The 16,434-nt window shown below is 53.2% G+C and overlaps 2 protein-coding genes and 2 pseudogenes across 2 annotated transcripts, besides 12 other annotated features; all 4 read left to right on the top strand.

Moving 5' to 3' along the window:
• Tc00.1047053510411.40 (trans-sialidase, putative) lies at positions 1–1,726 on the top strand (the record flags this gene model as incomplete). Its single annotated transcript, XM_803497.1, has 1 exon — positions 1–1,726. A coding segment is annotated over one exon (1,726 nt), but the record flags the coding sequence as incomplete, so codon positions are not given.
• Positions 1–16,434: a sequence feature (areas not merged during assembly with more than two copies in the genome that could not be assigned to a particular haplotype).
• Positions 1,258–1,295: a microsatellite.
• Positions 2,344–2,363: a microsatellite.
• Positions 2,646–2,669: a sequence feature (AT_rich).
• Positions 2,805–2,845: a microsatellite.
• Positions 3,647–3,671: a microsatellite.
• On the top strand, positions 5,898–8,396 carry Tc00.1047053510411.30 (annotated as a pseudogene).
• Positions 8,387–8,408: a sequence feature (AT_rich).
• On the top strand, positions 9,670–12,231 carry Tc00.1047053510411.10 (trans-sialidase, putative; the record flags this gene model as incomplete). Its single annotated transcript, XM_803496.1, has 1 exon — positions 9,670–12,231. One exon carries the CDS (start codon positions 9,670–9,672, stop codon positions 12,229–12,231), a length of 2,562 nt encoding a protein of 853 aa, XP_808589.1.
• Positions 11,761–11,780: a microsatellite.
• Positions 12,405–12,437: a sequence feature (AT_rich).
• Positions 13,141–13,164: a sequence feature (AT_rich).
• Positions 13,300–13,340: a microsatellite.
• Positions 14,145–14,166: a microsatellite.
• On the top strand, positions 16,040–16,434 carry Tc00.1047053510411.5 (annotated as a pseudogene; the record flags this gene model as incomplete).

The raw sequence follows: 16,434 nt of genomic DNA, 5'->3' as shown, positions 1-16,434 counted from the left end.
TACTTCTGCTGCTCACGAAGGTAACTTGACGGATTATATTGCTTCTGGTGGCTCGGGTGTTCTGATGGAGGATGGCACGATTGTGTTTTCTCTGATGGCGATGAATGAAACAAAAGAGGTTGACGTTTACTCCATGATTATTTACTCGAAGGACAACGGCAGTACCTGGGTGTTTCCAGAGGGCACTTCTCATCCGAAATGCGGTGCACCCCGCATCACCGAGTGGGAGGGATCACTTCTCATGATTGTTGATTGCGAGAACGACCAGAGGGTGTACGAGTCGCGGGACATGGGGACAACGTGGACGGAGGCCATCGGGACACTCTCAGGCGTGTGGGTCAACTCACAATTGGAAGACTATCCGGAAGGAGGCTTGCATGTGGATGCCCTCATCACCGCGACCATTGGGAAAAGGAAGGTCATGCTGTACACACAGAGAGGGTACGCCATGGAGGAGGAGAAAGGGGCCAATACGCTCTACCTTTGGGTCACGGACAACAGCCGCTCTTTTTTTGTTGGACCGGTTGGCAAGGACAATGCTGGGGAGAAGGAGGTCGCCAGCACCCTGCTTTACTCGGATGGCAAGTTGCATCTTTTACAACGGAGGGGCAGTGGTGAAGGCAGTGCCATTTCACTCTCCCGTCTGACGGAGGAACTGAAGAAAATCGAGTCCGTCCTCAGCACTTGGTCGCAAAAGGACGTTTTCTTCTCCAGCTTTTCTATACCCACGGCGGGTCTGGTGGCAGTTTTGTCAAACGCATCGGCCAGCGATGGCACGTGGAACGACGAGTACCTTTGCCTGAACGCGACGGTGAGGAACGCCACGAAGGTCAAGGATGGGTTTCAGTTGACGGAGCCTGACTCCGGGGTAATGTGGCCTGTGAACACTCGGGGTGAAAATGTGCGTCATGTATCCTTGAGCCACAACTTCACACTTGTGGCGTCGGTGACAATCGAAGAGGCTCCGAGTGAGAAAACTCTACTGGCTGCGGTGTTGGCGAAAACTGAGACCCCGTATTTCATGAGACTGTCGTACACCGCGGATAACAAGTGGGAGACGATGTTCGAAGGCGAGACAAAAAAAACAACGAAAAGCAGGTCTTGGGAGCCGAAGAAAGAACACCAAGTGGCACTCATGCTGCAAGGCAACAAGGCCTCTGTGTACATTGATGGTGAGTCGCTGGGGGAGGAAGAAACGCCGTTAAAAGGTGAGACACCACTTGAGCTTTTTGGGTTTTGCTTTGGCGCGTGCGACCTTGGTGATGATGATGATGATGGGGATGAGGAGGAGGATGCCAGTCAGGAGGCCAGTCCGAAGGAGGCCAGTCCGAAGAAGATCGGCAAAAAACCTCGTGTGACGGTGACGAACGTCTTTCTGTACAACCGCCCACTGAATCCCACTGAGATGCGTGCAATCAAGGACAGGATCCCCGTTTCGACGAGAGCTCCAGAACCACAAGTGAAAATTGCTCCCAAACCTGTCGCACCTGCTGCACCTGCGGTGCCTGGCCCACGGGAAGTACCAGCAGCACCGGGGAGGACAACTGTGGGGAGAACCGCCAATACCCAGCATGCGCCAGCGGAACGCTTGACTTCTGCTGGGAATGAGGGGACGGCACGAGAAAAGGGTGATGGTGGGGCAAATGGTGATGATGGTTCCGCGTACGGGAGGGAACTGCTGCCGCTGCTGCTTCTGCTGGGACTGTGGGGCTTTGCGACTGCGTGAGGAGTGTGCGGCCTCAGTGTGGGACACTTGCGCCCTCCCCCACACCGACGCACGTCCGGTAATGAATTACTCTCCGCAATTCTGTTTTTTTGTGTTTTTCTTTTTCTCTACCCCCTTTTTGCTTGTTGTCTTGGGGCAACCACTATGAACGTTTTTTTTCTCATTTTTAATGGTTTAATTTGTTTAAATTTCAAATTTTTATTTTTCATCCCCCATCCCCTCTATTTTTTGCTTTTGGGGCAATTACTAAGGAAGTGATTTTTTCTTTTTTACTTTTTTCAATTGTTTCTTGCTGCACTCTTCCTGCGAGGGGTGCCGTGTGTTTCCCGCCCAACTGCTCCACTCGCACACCCACCGACACGCTCATGACGACGGCCCTGTGCGCCTCGCCTGCTGCACGCATGAGGAGGGGCCGCGACGAACGGCGCGCTGAGGGAGCCGTGACGTGTGGGCGTGCGACGAGGGTCTGTGGGGCGGAGCACACATTTCTTTCCCTCTTGTTTTGTTTTCTTTGCGGCCAGGGCGGGCAGACACCCGCAGCGCCACACACACAGCCACACCCTGCCGCTTTAAAAAAGGAATTTTGCTTGCTCTCTTTGACTTTCTCACTGCGTGTGTTTTTTTTTTTTTTTTTTTTGCGCTGGCAGTCCCTTCGGTGTCGGCCTCGTGAGCATTTCTCTCAGTCCCCCCTGATGATTTTTTTTTTTTTTTTTTGCTGCGCTCACTCTCCCGATGGAGTGACGCGACTCCCGTCATGTCTGCGTGCTTCTTTCAGCCCCCACACACACACGAGTGACTGAGCTCTGCGGGCCGCACTCACGCGCCGATGAAAGGGCTGAGGGGAGCAGCAACACGCAGATGACCCCATGAAATATAAACGGTGTGCGGACACACATGGAGGGTCGGACGGCTGAAAGACATTTAAATATTTAATTTTTAATTTGCGGGCAAAATATATAAACAGTTTGGTGGGCGCACACAGTAACCAGGTGAAATTGTTTTTTTTTTTTTTGTGTGTGTGGGTCTTCATTTTCTTTTCTTTTTTAATTATTTGTGTGTAGCCGTAATAGAGGAGGACTTTTTTTTTCTTTTTTTTTTTTTTATCAAATTTTTTTTTTTCCAATGTGTGAGGTGTGGAAGGTGAAGATGAATTTTTTTTTGATTTTAATAACTTTTTTATGAATTGCCGCCGCTTGGTTTGCGGTGCAATATCATGAGCTTGAGCAGCATTTTTCTCTTTATTTCTGCCATGCACCTCTGCTGTACTGTTTTTGTGCGTCCCTTCACATGCTCTGCTCCTGCTTTTGCTTCTTTGCCTCGTGTGTCTGCAGGCACACACAACCACATGCACGCACAAGATGCACATTGCAGTGGATTTTGATGCTTCTTTTGTAGCGTGTGCTGCCGGTTGCGGGTGGCTGCTGCTTCCTCCGTGGGCATGAAGGGAAGGAGGAGAGAGGGAGCGCGCACCCCGAGTCACTCTTCCAGCGGGTGTGATGCACCGCGGTGGGCTGCGACTGCTGTGGAGGGCCGCATCCTTTCGGTGTGCGCTTCTCCGCCGTTGTTTCGTGCGTTTGCGCATGCCATTTATTGTGCGTGCTGGGCATGTTTTTCCGGAGCGTTGAGCAGCCACCACCATTCTTTGGCGGCTTGTGTGAGCGGGCACGTGCGGATGAGGGTCAGGGCGTATGGAATGAGGGAATGGCTTGAGGAAAGGGGAATTTGATTTGGAGGATATTTGGACCGGATTATTTGGCTGCGGTGGACACATGCACGACGGATGTGTTTCCGCATAATTGGGGGAGGATGCGACAGGATTTTCCGAAGTGGCCCGTCAATGCAATTCGGGTTTCATAGCACTGGGGCACAGTGGTCTTCCTGCAATGGCTGGTGACGGCCTCTAGTGGACCGGTGTATTTATGCTGCTGCTGCTGCTGCTGCTGCTCGAGGAGGCGTAGAAGTGCGATTCGAGGTGAGCGGCGGAAGGGCCACACATCCCGCAGTGACGGTCGTCGTTGGCCCACCGGGTGCCTCTGAAGGTTTTGTTGGATGCAACGTCCTTATGCCCGTCTCCGGATGGCGACTCCCTGATGCAGCCAACGAACGGGGCTGGTAGCGACGGTGAGAGCATGGCACGGTGAGGACCGGACCTAGAAAAGGGACACCGCGTGGGACGTCAGTCTTCACTGCAGCGACCGCCACCGAATTCGGATTTGCTCGCACCTCCTGCGGTCCCTGTTCCTTCCCTCACTTCTGTGCCGAGGACTGTGCCGCGGGATCCAGCAGCGCGATGTTTGGCCGCAGGAGCATGGCCCGAACAAATGATTTGTGGGAGGGGGATGTGCACTGCGACGAGAAGAAAAAAAATGTTGCGAGACGACCACCACAAGACCGGAGTGAAGTTGTGTTTTTTTTTAATTGCGCGAGGGCGGCCTGCCACCTGGTCGGTTGGGAGGATTATTTTTCTTGCGTCTTTGCGCCTTTCTTTTTATTACGCTGCGTTTTTTTTGCGGACCTGCGAAGGGGGATTTGCAGGAAATTTCTGCGAGGCGTCCGTGCCGTCGTCGGAAAAGCGGATTCCCCCTTGAAAAACGCCACTTTTTAAATTTGTTTTGGGCGGGGAGTTCTTGTCGATTCAACGCGACTTTGCTTTGCGGATTTGATGCGTGTGTTTCCGAGCGGTTCGATCTGTGCTCCCAGCCCACTCGGATGTGGTGTGCGCTTCGACGTGAAGGTGCCTGCCAGCCGTTTTATTGCCTCCCCCGCTGTGGCTGCCGCCGCTGCCTTCCTCCCTTCCTGAGGTCCTGCGGCTTCTTGACAAGATGTTTTGGAGAAGGCGTTGCCGCTCTTATCGTCCATTGTATTTTGATTCTGGTGTCGCGGTCAGGAGACATTGAACGAGAGGGTTTGCTGCCCTTTTGTTTTATTTGTCCTCTCTGCCTGACGGCCAGTTCTACACAAGCGTGCTCCTCGGCACCTCAGTTGGTGCTGGCGGGTTTTGCTCACAGTTGTCACTGGCAGTCACATGCGCCAACTCTTCTCTGCTCCTTTTCAGTGTCGCATTTTTCTATTGATTGACGGACGCCATTCTGTCCGGCGTGCCACTTTGATTGGATTTTGTGGGACTGCTCGCCAACGCCATCGGAGAAAGCAGGCCGACTTTTCACGTATTTAATTCCGTCTTGCGCGCAGGTATTTTTTACACACGTTCTGTTGGGCACTCAAACAGCGAGGTGTCCGGAGCTATGCGTGCGTGGAATTTGTCCTGCCATGTGAACTGCGGGCAACACCGAGGGGCTGTCACTTTGACTCCGCAGAGTTGTTGTGTCTCTTCGCAGGGTTGGCAGGGAAATTCCATGCAGCCTGCTACTTCTGGTTTTGTCCTTAACTGTTGTCACTCCATACGAAGTAATGTGCTTCAGCGAGTGAGGGGATGATTGGGTTTGTGTGCACTCTGATTCTGTTTGCTACCATGTGTGGGCAAACAAAACCTGAGGGGCGGTAAAATGGAGCGGGGCGATGCATGGCTGCGTCTCGCCCATTGTTCACTGCACGATGGTGCGGTGCACATTGTGGTGTTGACTCTGCGATGTGACTGCGGTCCCCTGCGCGGCAATGGCTGTGCGTGGAGGAGAGTGTTGGCCCGCTGCGTGACGATGGGATCGTGCCTCCTTTTCTCTTTGTTTCTTCCCTTTTGTGAAGGCGTGCATTTATTTTTGTTGTCGGTGATGGGGCAAACGGACAGGCAACGTGAATCATAAAATATACAGGGCGATAATGTGGCGGTGTTGGTGTTGATTGCACGTTGTGTTGCTGCGGGGGCGGTGGGCCTCGACTGCTTCACCGACAGGCGTTGCAGTGCGGCTGCATGGCGCACCGACCGCCCCGCCGTGCGGGTGCCGCGCCCAATGCCATTGGGAATGCGGGACGAAACAGCCGCGAGTGTCCTTTGGAGCCAGCGGCACCTGCAGGCCGCAGTTGGGCGGTGCGAGTGGGATGCTTCACTGCACGGGTGTTGTGATGGCGCCTTGCAGCGGCTCTTGTGATGGTTCCGACGCTGCAGCTCGACACGTGGCGGGGAGTGAAGTGTGGCCGCAGTGGACCATGAGCAGCACCAACGTGAGGCTGAGTGATTTCCTTTGGAATTGTGTTGGCGGCAGGGCGGCCGTTGATGAAAGAATACAATGTGACGATGGAGATGTTTGTTCAGGAGCCGGATGATTACGTACAAGACCAGCGGCTTCCTGAAGAAATTCTCAACTTAACTGCGTACCAAGCGCTGGAGGCCATTACTAAGCCACTTCACGAAGGTGTGTTCTCTCTTGGGCAACGTAGGGACTGTGAAAGAAAAGGATACAATCACTCCTCTTGCAAGGGGAAAACCAAACGGAGTACTCACGCAGGTACTGAGAGAAGCGAGGCGGGAGGCAGAGGAAAGGCTAAGACGAACGCAAGAAATGGAATTTACCATTTCCACTAATATCGAAGAAGTACTGTTTAAAGGAAGGGTTTGCGTCAATGAAATGAAGCTGAACGACTTTCTTACGAGGGAACTGGACGGCAGGGGCATTGTGGACACCAATCGGGATGTCTTGCTGGAGGAGTTTTTCAAGGACCCCACGAAGTATATCCGTGATAAAGGAGCATTGAACGAAATACAGGCATCAGGTCATTATTTGAGTATGAAGCGAGCTGTAAAGGGTGAAGTGATCTTCGATGAGGGTATACGCAAGCTTTGCGATAAGGGTGTCAACAATCCACCGGGGTGGTCATTAGCTGCTGCGGAGGTAAAAGCAACTGTTCATAACTCCACTAAACATTTCTTGGAAGCAGCTGCCGAGGAGGCGAGGAACCCAACGACGACGAGCGCACCGGAGAAACTGGATGGATGCTACGAGTCTGTGCACAATGCGAGGCGGAGCCATGCGGTGGAACTTCCGGACGGCGTGGAGCGAAAGAAAACGGGGACGGGAATGGGGGTGCATGAGGGGAAGCCAGAACAGTCATGGTCGTACAAGAAAGCTGACGACGCTACCGAAAAGAATGACGCTGTGCAGCAATTCGGTGCGGCACCTCCCGTGTTGATGGTGCTCGCCTCGGAGAAGGGATGGCCGTACTCGTGGAATACGATACAGGATCTTCCTAAGGACTTTTTTGTAAACTCTGAGGTGGATCGAGTGTGGCAGATCGTCAAGGGCGATCTAACCGCGTGGTTCAGCCCTCACGGCAGGACCGACTTTACGCCCGAGCGACGTGTGTTGATTGGGACGCCCGGGATCGGGAAATCGGTGGCTGCCGGCTCGTACCTCCTCTACCAGCTGCTGCACTGCGATGTCGAGAAAATCCAAGTGGTAGTCCACTTTTTTGGTGGACGAGATGCGTACGTGTCTGACAAGACCACCAGAGCGGTGACAAGATAGAGCGATGAGGACATGTGCATCTCGGAGTTGAGAAGTTTGAGGGGGTATGGGAGGAATGTGTATATTATCCACGATGTGGCAAAGGAGGGAACGCCACCGAGACATTTTGCGCCTACTTCTGGATGGGGCATGATTGCGGTGTCATTCCCAAAGGTAACCAACTGTGATGAGTGGGCGAAGCAACTACAAGCCGCGCGAATCATCGTGAATTGCCCCGACGAGATGGATGTGAAGGCGATGTGCGCCTGGATAACGCGTAATGAGACTAAAGAGAAACAAGCGGAATACTGGAAAGGGGTCAAAAAACACATGTATCTTTTGGGACCGATTCCATTTAACGTCTTTGATGAGGAGGCGTTTACTGAACGCTGTGGAGCGGTGAAGTTCGCATTGCAATCGATCAACGAGGTAACTGTGAAAGAGTACTTTTCACGGGGAGGTGAGTCGCCATGGTATTTTGAGGATCCGTCCCACAAGCCTGTGAAGGTTGTTCGGGAAATATACGCAGGCGGTGTGATCCTTTTCAATGCACCGATATCTGATTGCCTCGAGGAACGGACATTGGAACGCTTCCCAAGTGTAACGAAATAAAATGGCTTTTTGAGGCTGATGTTGGCGTCGAAGGATAATATTTCGCCCATATTTTTTGGATGGTTTGCTTTGAAATCGTTCACGGAGAGTGCCTTTGTCAAGGTAATGGCGACGAAACTCACGGAGTTTGAGCCGCCAACAGGACGTCAAGCAAAGCCCTGCGTCTTGAAGTTGGCCCCTGAATTGCATCCCAAGGGAGATGAGGGTTTGCTGCCGAGTGAATATGAGAAAACGATCCGTAAAATGAAGTACGGGGTGCTGTGCAAACCGTGGGCCGCAAACTTTCCGCTGGAGGACGCCTTTTTTTCTCGGAGTCCAATCCAATGACGCTGGTCGGTCTGCAGATGACTACGGCGGGTGGGCACCACACCACCGCCAGCACTGTGAGGCAGTTCACTGAGTGCCTGGCGGCATATTTTAATGGTTGGGAGGAGTTATCCCGAGACGTATCGTGGGAGATTATTTATGTGCAGCAGGCAGACAGCACGCCGATGAGTGGCTGGCAGAGATGTGATGTCGACAATTCCAATAATGTGAGCGGCGAGAGCCGTGAGATTTGGTGTTCTGGAGGGAAGAGGTGCGCCAGTACCAAGTGTCAATATCGTGCAGAGACTTTTGAAGAGACGAAGCTCTCCAAAGTGTGCAAAAGAAAAAAATAAATAATAATAATAGGAAAATAGCCTAGGAAATTGAAAGTGAACGAGTTATTTTGATTTGTGCTAAAAAATATTGTGGGAGTTATTTATTTTTGGTTGCTTGTGTGTATGCGGTGCGGGTGCACCAGCCCCGTGCGGCAGCACCGCACACAAATGCCAAAATGTCTAACACTATCGAACATAACAGTGGCAGAATAAATTAAGGAGGGAGGGAAAAGGGTTGTTTGGCTTCTGGTGAAAAACATTGGGTGATTTTCATATGGTATGTTGATTGTGTGTGCGTACGAGACGTAATTGGAGAATTGCCCGGTATGAGAGAATCATTGTGGCTGGCGGTGTCACGGCGTTACCGCATTGTCCATTTCCTTCTATTGTGTTCGAAGGCCCATCACTAACAGAGGCATCTTAAAGGGATGGACGACGAATAAGTTCTATTGAGGAAACAGTGCACTCCGTGTGATCGCGTGGAGTGAGGCGCCGCGTCATGGGTGGATGAGGATCCGCTTCTGCGTGTGGCTCTTTGGGTGATTGCTCGCTCCGTGTGCGTTGTGTGCCGGCAGCGGGCTGTGGCCGTGTTCCTTTGCCGTGGGATTGAACTGGAGGCGGTGGCGGTGTGTCCCTTCTCGTTCTTGTCCATTGGTGTTTGACTGCTGGCGGTGTGTGCGTTTGTTGTGTGGAGGACCGAATCCTCTTACCCGCGGACTGACGGCACTGCGATGGTGTGTGTGTGTGAGGGCTGGAGTGGAGTTGCCGGCCAGGGCGAGGGCCGTGGCGGTGCTTTTCCTGCTTGTAATTTGTTTCTTCCGTGTGTGCTGCTTCTTGCTTTTTTCCCACTCACCATTTTCTCCTGTGTTCCTGCGTGGAGTGGCTGCATGCTCACGGGCCATGTTGATTGTGAGTGCCTCTTGACGGCGTCCATTCATCTCCGCCTGTCTGTCTGTCATTCCCTGTTGGGTGTGGCGTGTTACACCGCGTGAGGGCTGGCCCGCACACACCGACGGCCCGCCGTGACTTGCCGTCTTGCTGCTCTTTTCTGTGGGCGATGGTCCTCCGTGCCGTCCCTTCCGGATTGTCTCGTGCCCCACTCACTGCGTGGCTGCTCTGCTCTGATTCTCACTGACCTTTCTGATGTGCTGCCGCTGTTGTTTTCTTCACCACTTCTTGAACGCAGACACGCTAGGAAGGAAAGCAACCAAACGCGAATCGCTACTGTGAAATTCGAAGGCACTGAAAGGACCAAAAACAGCACACACATTACCCACACACACATATTTGTATGCTCTCACGTGTTGCTGCAGTGAAGGCACCCCGCAAACACAACCGTCGCCGCGTGACCGGATCCAGCGGAAGGAGGGAAGGAAGAGAGAGTGAGCCGCAGAGGCCCAACATGTCACGGCGTGTGTTTACTTCCGCGGTGCTGCTCCTACTTGTCGTGTTGATGTGCTGCGCCACCTGTGGAGCTGCGACCGCTCAGGTGGAAAATAATGCTGATGCTTCAACTTCTGGGTCGGCATTGCCGAGTACCATTACTGCAGAGGGGAGTGCTTCAGGGAGTGTTGAGGGGCTGCAGGAAGTCGATCTATTTGTGCCGCAGACGACGCAGGTGCTGCCGAAGACGGGGACTGACCCAAGTCGGAGGGATTCATTTGTTTCACCCTCTCTCGTCAGTGCTGGTGGAGTAATTGCTGCTTTTGCCGAAGGTCACATAGGTTTCAAACCCCCCCATAACAAATCAACTAAGCCGTCTTCTGATGTTGTTGCGGAGTACATCGACTCTGCGTGGGAATGGCCCATTCTTGTTGAAAAGGTCAAAAAGGAAGGATGGAGGGCACGCACTGTGGTTGGTAAAGCGGAGGGAGAGGGGAGTTTGGGTGTTGTGCGCCACCCCACAACAACGATGAAGGGCAATAAGGTGTTTCTTCTTGTGGGAAGCACTGCCTTGTCCGATGTAAATGGGAGTTGGAAAGAGGGCAGCTTGGAGCTGAAACTGGTTGTTGGTGAGGTCACGAAGCCTTCTGCGGGCGGCGAGCCGAGTCAGTGGATAAAATGGAGCGGAGTTCAATCGCCGGTGAAGCGGACTACTTCTGCTGCTCACGAAGGTAACTTGACGGATTATATTGCTTCTGGTGGCTCGGGTGTTCTGATGGAGGATGGCACGATTGTGTTTTCTCTGATGGCGATGAATGAAACAAAAGAAGTTGACGTTTACTCCATGATTATTTACTCGAAGGACAACGGCAGTACCTGGGTGTTTCCAGAGGGCACTTCTCATCCGAAATGCGGTGCACCCCGCATCACCGAGTGGGAGGGATCACTTCTCATGATTGTTGATTGCGAGAATGGCCAGAGGGTGTACGAGTCGCGGGACATGGGGACAACGTGGACGGAGGCCATCGGGACACTCTCAGGCGTGTGGGTCAACTCACAATCGGAAGACTATCCGGAAGGAGGCTTGCATGTGGATGCTCTCATCACCGCGACCATTGGGAAAAGGAAGGTCATGCTGTACACACAGAGAGGGTACGCCATGGAGGAGGAGAAAGGGGCCAATACGCTCTACCTTTGGGTCACGGACAACAACCGCTCGTTTTTTGTTGGACCGGTTGGCAAGGACAATGCTGGGGAGAAGGAGGTCGCCAGCACCCTGCTGTACTCGGATGGCAAGTTGCATCTTTTACAACGGAGGGACAATGGTGAAGGCAGTGCCATTTCACTCTCCCGTCTGACGGAGGAACTGAAGAAAATCGAGTCCGTCCTCAGCACTTGGTCGCAAAAGGACATTTTCTTCTCCAGCTTTTCTATACCCACGGCGGGTCTGGTGGCAGTTTTGTCAAACGCATCGGCCAGCGATGGCACGTGGAACGACGAGTACCTTTGCCTGAACGCGACGGTGACGAACGCCACGAAGGTCAAGGATGGGTTTCAGTTGACGGAGCCTGACTCCGGGGTAATGTGGCCTGTGAACTTTCCGGATGATAATTTGCGTCATGTATCCTTGAGCCACAACTTCACACTTGTGGCGTCGGTGACAATCGAAGAGGCTCCGAGTGAGAAAACTCCTCTCCTGGCTGCGGTGTTGGGTGACGCTGAGTCCCCGTATATCATGAGACTGTCGTACACCGCGGATAACAAGTGGGAGACGATGCCCAAAGACGAGACAAAACCAACAACGGAAAGCAGGCCTTGGGAGCCGAAGAAAGAACACCAAGTGGCACTCATGCTGCAAGGCAACAAGGCCTCTGTGTACATTGATGGTGAGTCGCTGGGGGAGGAAGAAGCGCCGTTAAAAGGTGAGACACCACTTGAGCTTTTTGGGTTTTGCTTTGGCGCGTGCGACTTTGATGATTATGGTGTTGGTGGTGATGATGAGGAGGAGGAGGAGGAGGATGCCAGTCAGGAGGAGGACAGTCCGAAGGAGTCCAGTCCGAAGGAGGCCAGTCCGAAGAAGATCGGCAAAAAACCTCGTGTGACGGTGACGAACGTCTTTCTGTACAACCGCCCACTGAATCCCACTGAGATGCGTGCAATCAAGGACAGGATCCCCGTTTCGAAGAGAGCTCCAGAACCACAAGTGAAAATTGCTCCCAAACCTGTCGCACCTGCTGCACCTGCGGTGCCTGGCCCACGGGAAGTACCAGCAGCACCGGGGAGGACAACTGTGGGGAGAACCGCCAATACCCAGCATGCGCCAGCGGAACGCTTGACTTCTGCTGGGAATGAGGGGACGGCACGAGAAAAGGGTGATGGTGGGGCAAATGGTGATGATGGTTCCGCGTACGGGAGGGAACTGCTGCCGCTGCTGCTTCTGCTGGGACTGTGGGGCTTTGCGACTGCGTGAGGAGTGTGCGGCCTCAGTGTGGGACACTTGCGCCCTCCCCCACACCGACGCACGTCCGGTAATGAATTACTCTCCGCAATTCTGTTTTTTTGTGTTTTTCTTTTTCTCTACCCCCTTTTTGCTTGTTGTCTTGGGGCAACCACTATGAACGTTTTTTTTCTCATTTTTAATGGTTTAATTTGTTTAAATTTTAAATTTTTATTTTTCATCCCCCATCCCCTCTATTTTTTGCTTTTGGGGCAATTACTAAGGAAGTGATTTTTTCTTTTTTACTTTTTTCAGTTGTTTCTTGCCGCACTCTTCCTGTGAGGGGTGCCGTGTGTTTCCCGCCCAACTGCTCCACTCACACACCCACCGACACGCTCATGACGACGGCCCTGTGCGCCTCGCCTGCTGCACGCATGAGGAGGGGCCGCGACGAACGGCGCGCTGAGGGAGCCGTGACGTGTGGGCGTGCGACGAGGGCCGGTGGGCGGAGCACACATTTCTTTCCCTCTTGTTTTGTTTTTAGCGGCCAGGGCTGGCAGACACCTGCAGCGCCACACACACAGCCACACCCTGCCGCTTTAAAAAAGGAATTTTGCTTGCTCTCTTTGACTTTCTCACTGCGTGTGTGTTTTTTTTTTTTTTTTTGCGCTGGCAGTCCCTTCGGTGTCGGCCTCGTGAGCATTTCTCTCAGTCCCCCCTGATGATTTTTTTTTTTTTTGCTGCGCTCACTCTCCCGATGGAGTGACGCGACTCCCGTCATGTCTGCGTGCTTCTCTCAGCCCCCACACACACGAGTGACTGTGCTCTGCGGGCCGCACTCACACGCCGATGAGAGGGCTGAGGGGAGCAGCAACACGCAGATGACCCCATGAAATATAAACGGTGTGCGGACACACATGGAGGGTCGGACGGCTGAAAGACATTTAAATATTTAATTTTTAATTTGCGGGCAAAATATATAAACAATTTGGTGGGCGCACACAGTAACCAGGTGAAATTGTTTTTTTTTTTTTTGTGTGTGTGGGTCTTCATTTTCTTTTCTTTTTTAATTATTTGTGTGTGGCCGTAATAGAGGAGGACTTTTTTTTTCTTTTTTTTTTTTTTTATCAATCTTTTTTTTTCCAATGTGTGAGGTGTGGAAGGTGAAGATGAATTTTTTTTTGATTTTAATAACTTTTTTATGAATTGCCGCCGCTTGGTTTGCGGTGCAATATCATGAGCTTGAGCAGCATTTTTCTCTTTATTTCTGCCATGCACCTCTGCTGTACTGTTTTTGTGCGTCCCTTCACATGCTCTGCTCCTGTTTTTGCTTCTTTGCCTCGTGTGTCTGCAGGCACACACAACCACATGCACGCACAAGATGCACATTGCAGTGGATTTGGATGCTTCTTTTGTAGCGTGTGCTGGCGGTTGCGGGTGGCTGCTGCTTCCTCCGTGGGCATGAAGGGAAGGAGGAGAGAGGGAGCGCGCACCGCGAGTCACTCTTCCTGCGGGTGTGATGCACGCGGTGGGCTGCGACTGCTGTGGAGGGCCGCATCCTTTCGGTGTGCACTTCTCCGCCGTTGTTTCGTGCGTTTGCGCATGCCATTTATTGTGCGTGCGTGCTGGGCATGTTTTTCCGGAGCGTTGAGCAGCCACCACCATTCTTTGGCGGCTTGTGTGAGCGGGCACGTGCGGATGAGGGTCAGGGCGTATGGAATGAGGGAATGGCTTGAGGAAAGGGGAATTTGATTTGGAGGGTATTTGGACCGGATTATTTGGCTGCGGTGGACACATGCACGACGGATGTGTTTCCGCATAATTGGGGGAGGATGCGACAGGATTTTCCGAAGTGGCCCGTCAATGCAATTCGGGTTTCATAGCACTGGGGCACAGTGGTCTTCCTGCAATGGCTGGTGACGGCCTCTAGTGGACCGGTGTATTTATGCTGCTGCTGCTGCTGCTGCTCGAGGAGGCGTAGAAGTGCGATTCGAGGTGAGCGGCGGAAGGGCCACACATCCCGCAGTGACGGTCGTCGTTGGCTCACCGGGTGCCTCTGAAGGTTTTGTTGGATGCAACGTCCTTATGCCCGTCTCCGGATGGCGACTCCCTGATGCAGCCAACGAACGGGGCTGGTAGCGACGGTGAGACGCATGCACGTGTGGATGTTCGGCGCGGCCGGCGCACCGCACGCTGAGAGCATGGCACGGTGAGGACCGGACCTAGAAAAGGGACACCGCGTGGGACGTCAATCTTCACTGCAGCGACCGCCACCGAATTCGGATTTGCTCGCACCTCCTGCGGTCCCTGTTCCTTCCCTCACTTCTGTGCCGAGGACTGTGCCGCGGGATCCAGCAGCGCGATGTTTGGCCGCAGGAGCATGGCCCGAACAAATGATTTGTGGGAGGGGGATGTGCACTGCGACTAGAAGAAAAAAAATGTTGCGAGACGACCACCACAAGACCGGAGTGAAGTTGTGTTTTTTTTAATTGCGCGAGGGCGGCCTGCCACCTGGTCGGTTAGGAGGATTATTTTTCTTGCGTCGTTGCGCTTTCTTTTTATTACGCCGCGTTTTTTTTTGCGGACCTGCGAAGGGGGATTTGCAAGAAATTTCTGCGAGGCGTCCGTGCCGTCGTCGGAAAAGCGGATTCCCCCTTGAAAAACGCCACTTTTTAAATTTGTTTTGGGCGGGGAGTTCCTGTCGATTCAACGCGACTTTGCTTTGCGGATTTGATGCGTGTGTTTCCGAGCGGTTCGATCTGTGCTCCCAGCCCACTCGGATGTGGTGTGCGCGTCGACGTGAAGGTGCCTGCCAGCCGTTTTATTGCCTCCCCCGCTGTGGCCGCTGCCGCTGCATTCTTCCCTTCCTGAGGTCCTGCGGCCTCTTGACAAGATGTTTTGGAGAAGGCGTTGCCGCTCTTATCGTCCATTGTATTTTGATTCTGGTGTCGCGGTCAGAAGACATTGAACGAGAGGGTTTGCTGCCCTTTTGTTTTATTTGTCCTCTCTGCCTGACGGCCAGTTCTACACAAGCGTGCTCCTCGGCACCTCAGTTGGTGCTGGCGGGTTTGCTCACAGTTGTCACTGGCAGTCACATGCGCCAACTCTTCTCTGCTCCTTTTCAGTGTCGCATTTTTCTATTGATTGACGGACGCCATTCTGTCCGGCGTGCCACTTTGATTGGATTTTGTGGGACTGCTCGCCAACGCCATCGGAGAAAGCAGGCCGACTTTTCACGCATTTAATTCCGTCTTGTGCGCAGGCATTTTTCCACATGTTCTGTTGGGCACTCAAACAGCGAGGAGCCCGGAGCTATGCGTGCGTGGAATTTGTCCTGCCATGTGAACCGCGGGCAACACCGAGGGGCTGTCACTTTGACTCCGCAGAGTTGTTGTGTCTCTTCGCAGGGTTGGCAGGGAGATTCCATGCAGCCTGCTACTTCTGGTTTTGTCCTTAACTGTTGTCACTCCATGCGAAGTAATGTGCTTCAGCGAGTGAGGGGTTGATTGGGTTTGTGTGCACTCTGATTCTGTTTGCTACCATGTGTGGGCAAACAAAACCTGAGGGGCGGTAAAATGGAGCGGGGCGATGCATGGCTGCGTCTCGCCCATTGTTCACTGCACGATGGTGCGGTGCACATTGTGGTGTTGACTCTGCGATGTGACTGCGGTCCCCTGCGCGGCAATGGCTGTGCGTGGAGGAGAGTGTTGGCCCGCTGCGTGACGGTGGGATCGTGCCTCCTTTTCTCTTTGTTTCTTCCCTTTTGTGAAGGTGTGCACTTATTTTTGGTGTCGGTGATGGGGCAAACAGACTGACAACGTGAATCATAAAAAGGACGATAATGTGGCGGTGTTGGGGTTGATTGCACGTTGTGTTGCTGCGGGGGCGGTGGGTCTTAACTGCTTCACCGACAGGCGTTGCAGTGCGGCTGCATGGCGCATCGACCGCCCTGCCGTGCGAGTGCCACGCCCAATGCCATTGGGAATGCGGGACGAAACAGCCGCGAGTGTCCTTTGGAGCCAGCGGCACCTGCAGGCCGCAGTTGGGCGGTGCGAGTGGGATGCTTCACCGCACGGGTGTTGTGATGGCGCCTTGCAGCGGCTCTTGTGATGGTTCCGACGCTGCAGCTCGACACGTGGCGGGGAGTGAAGTGTGGCCGCAGTGGACCATGAGCAGCACCAACGTGAGGCTGAGTGATTTCCTTTGGAATTATGTTGGCGGCAGGGCGGCCGTTGA

The sequence above is a fragment of the Trypanosoma cruzi genome, genomic scaffold (genome assembly GCF_000209065.1).
Source record: "Trypanosoma cruzi strain CL Brener 1047053516741 genomic scaffold, whole genome shotgun sequence".
In the NCBI taxonomy this organism is placed as follows: domain Eukaryota; phylum Euglenozoa; class Kinetoplastea; order Trypanosomatida; family Trypanosomatidae; genus Trypanosoma; species Trypanosoma cruzi.
The sequence above is the reverse complement of the archived record's forward strand: the minus strand, read 5'-3'. Positions and strand labels throughout refer to the sequence as shown.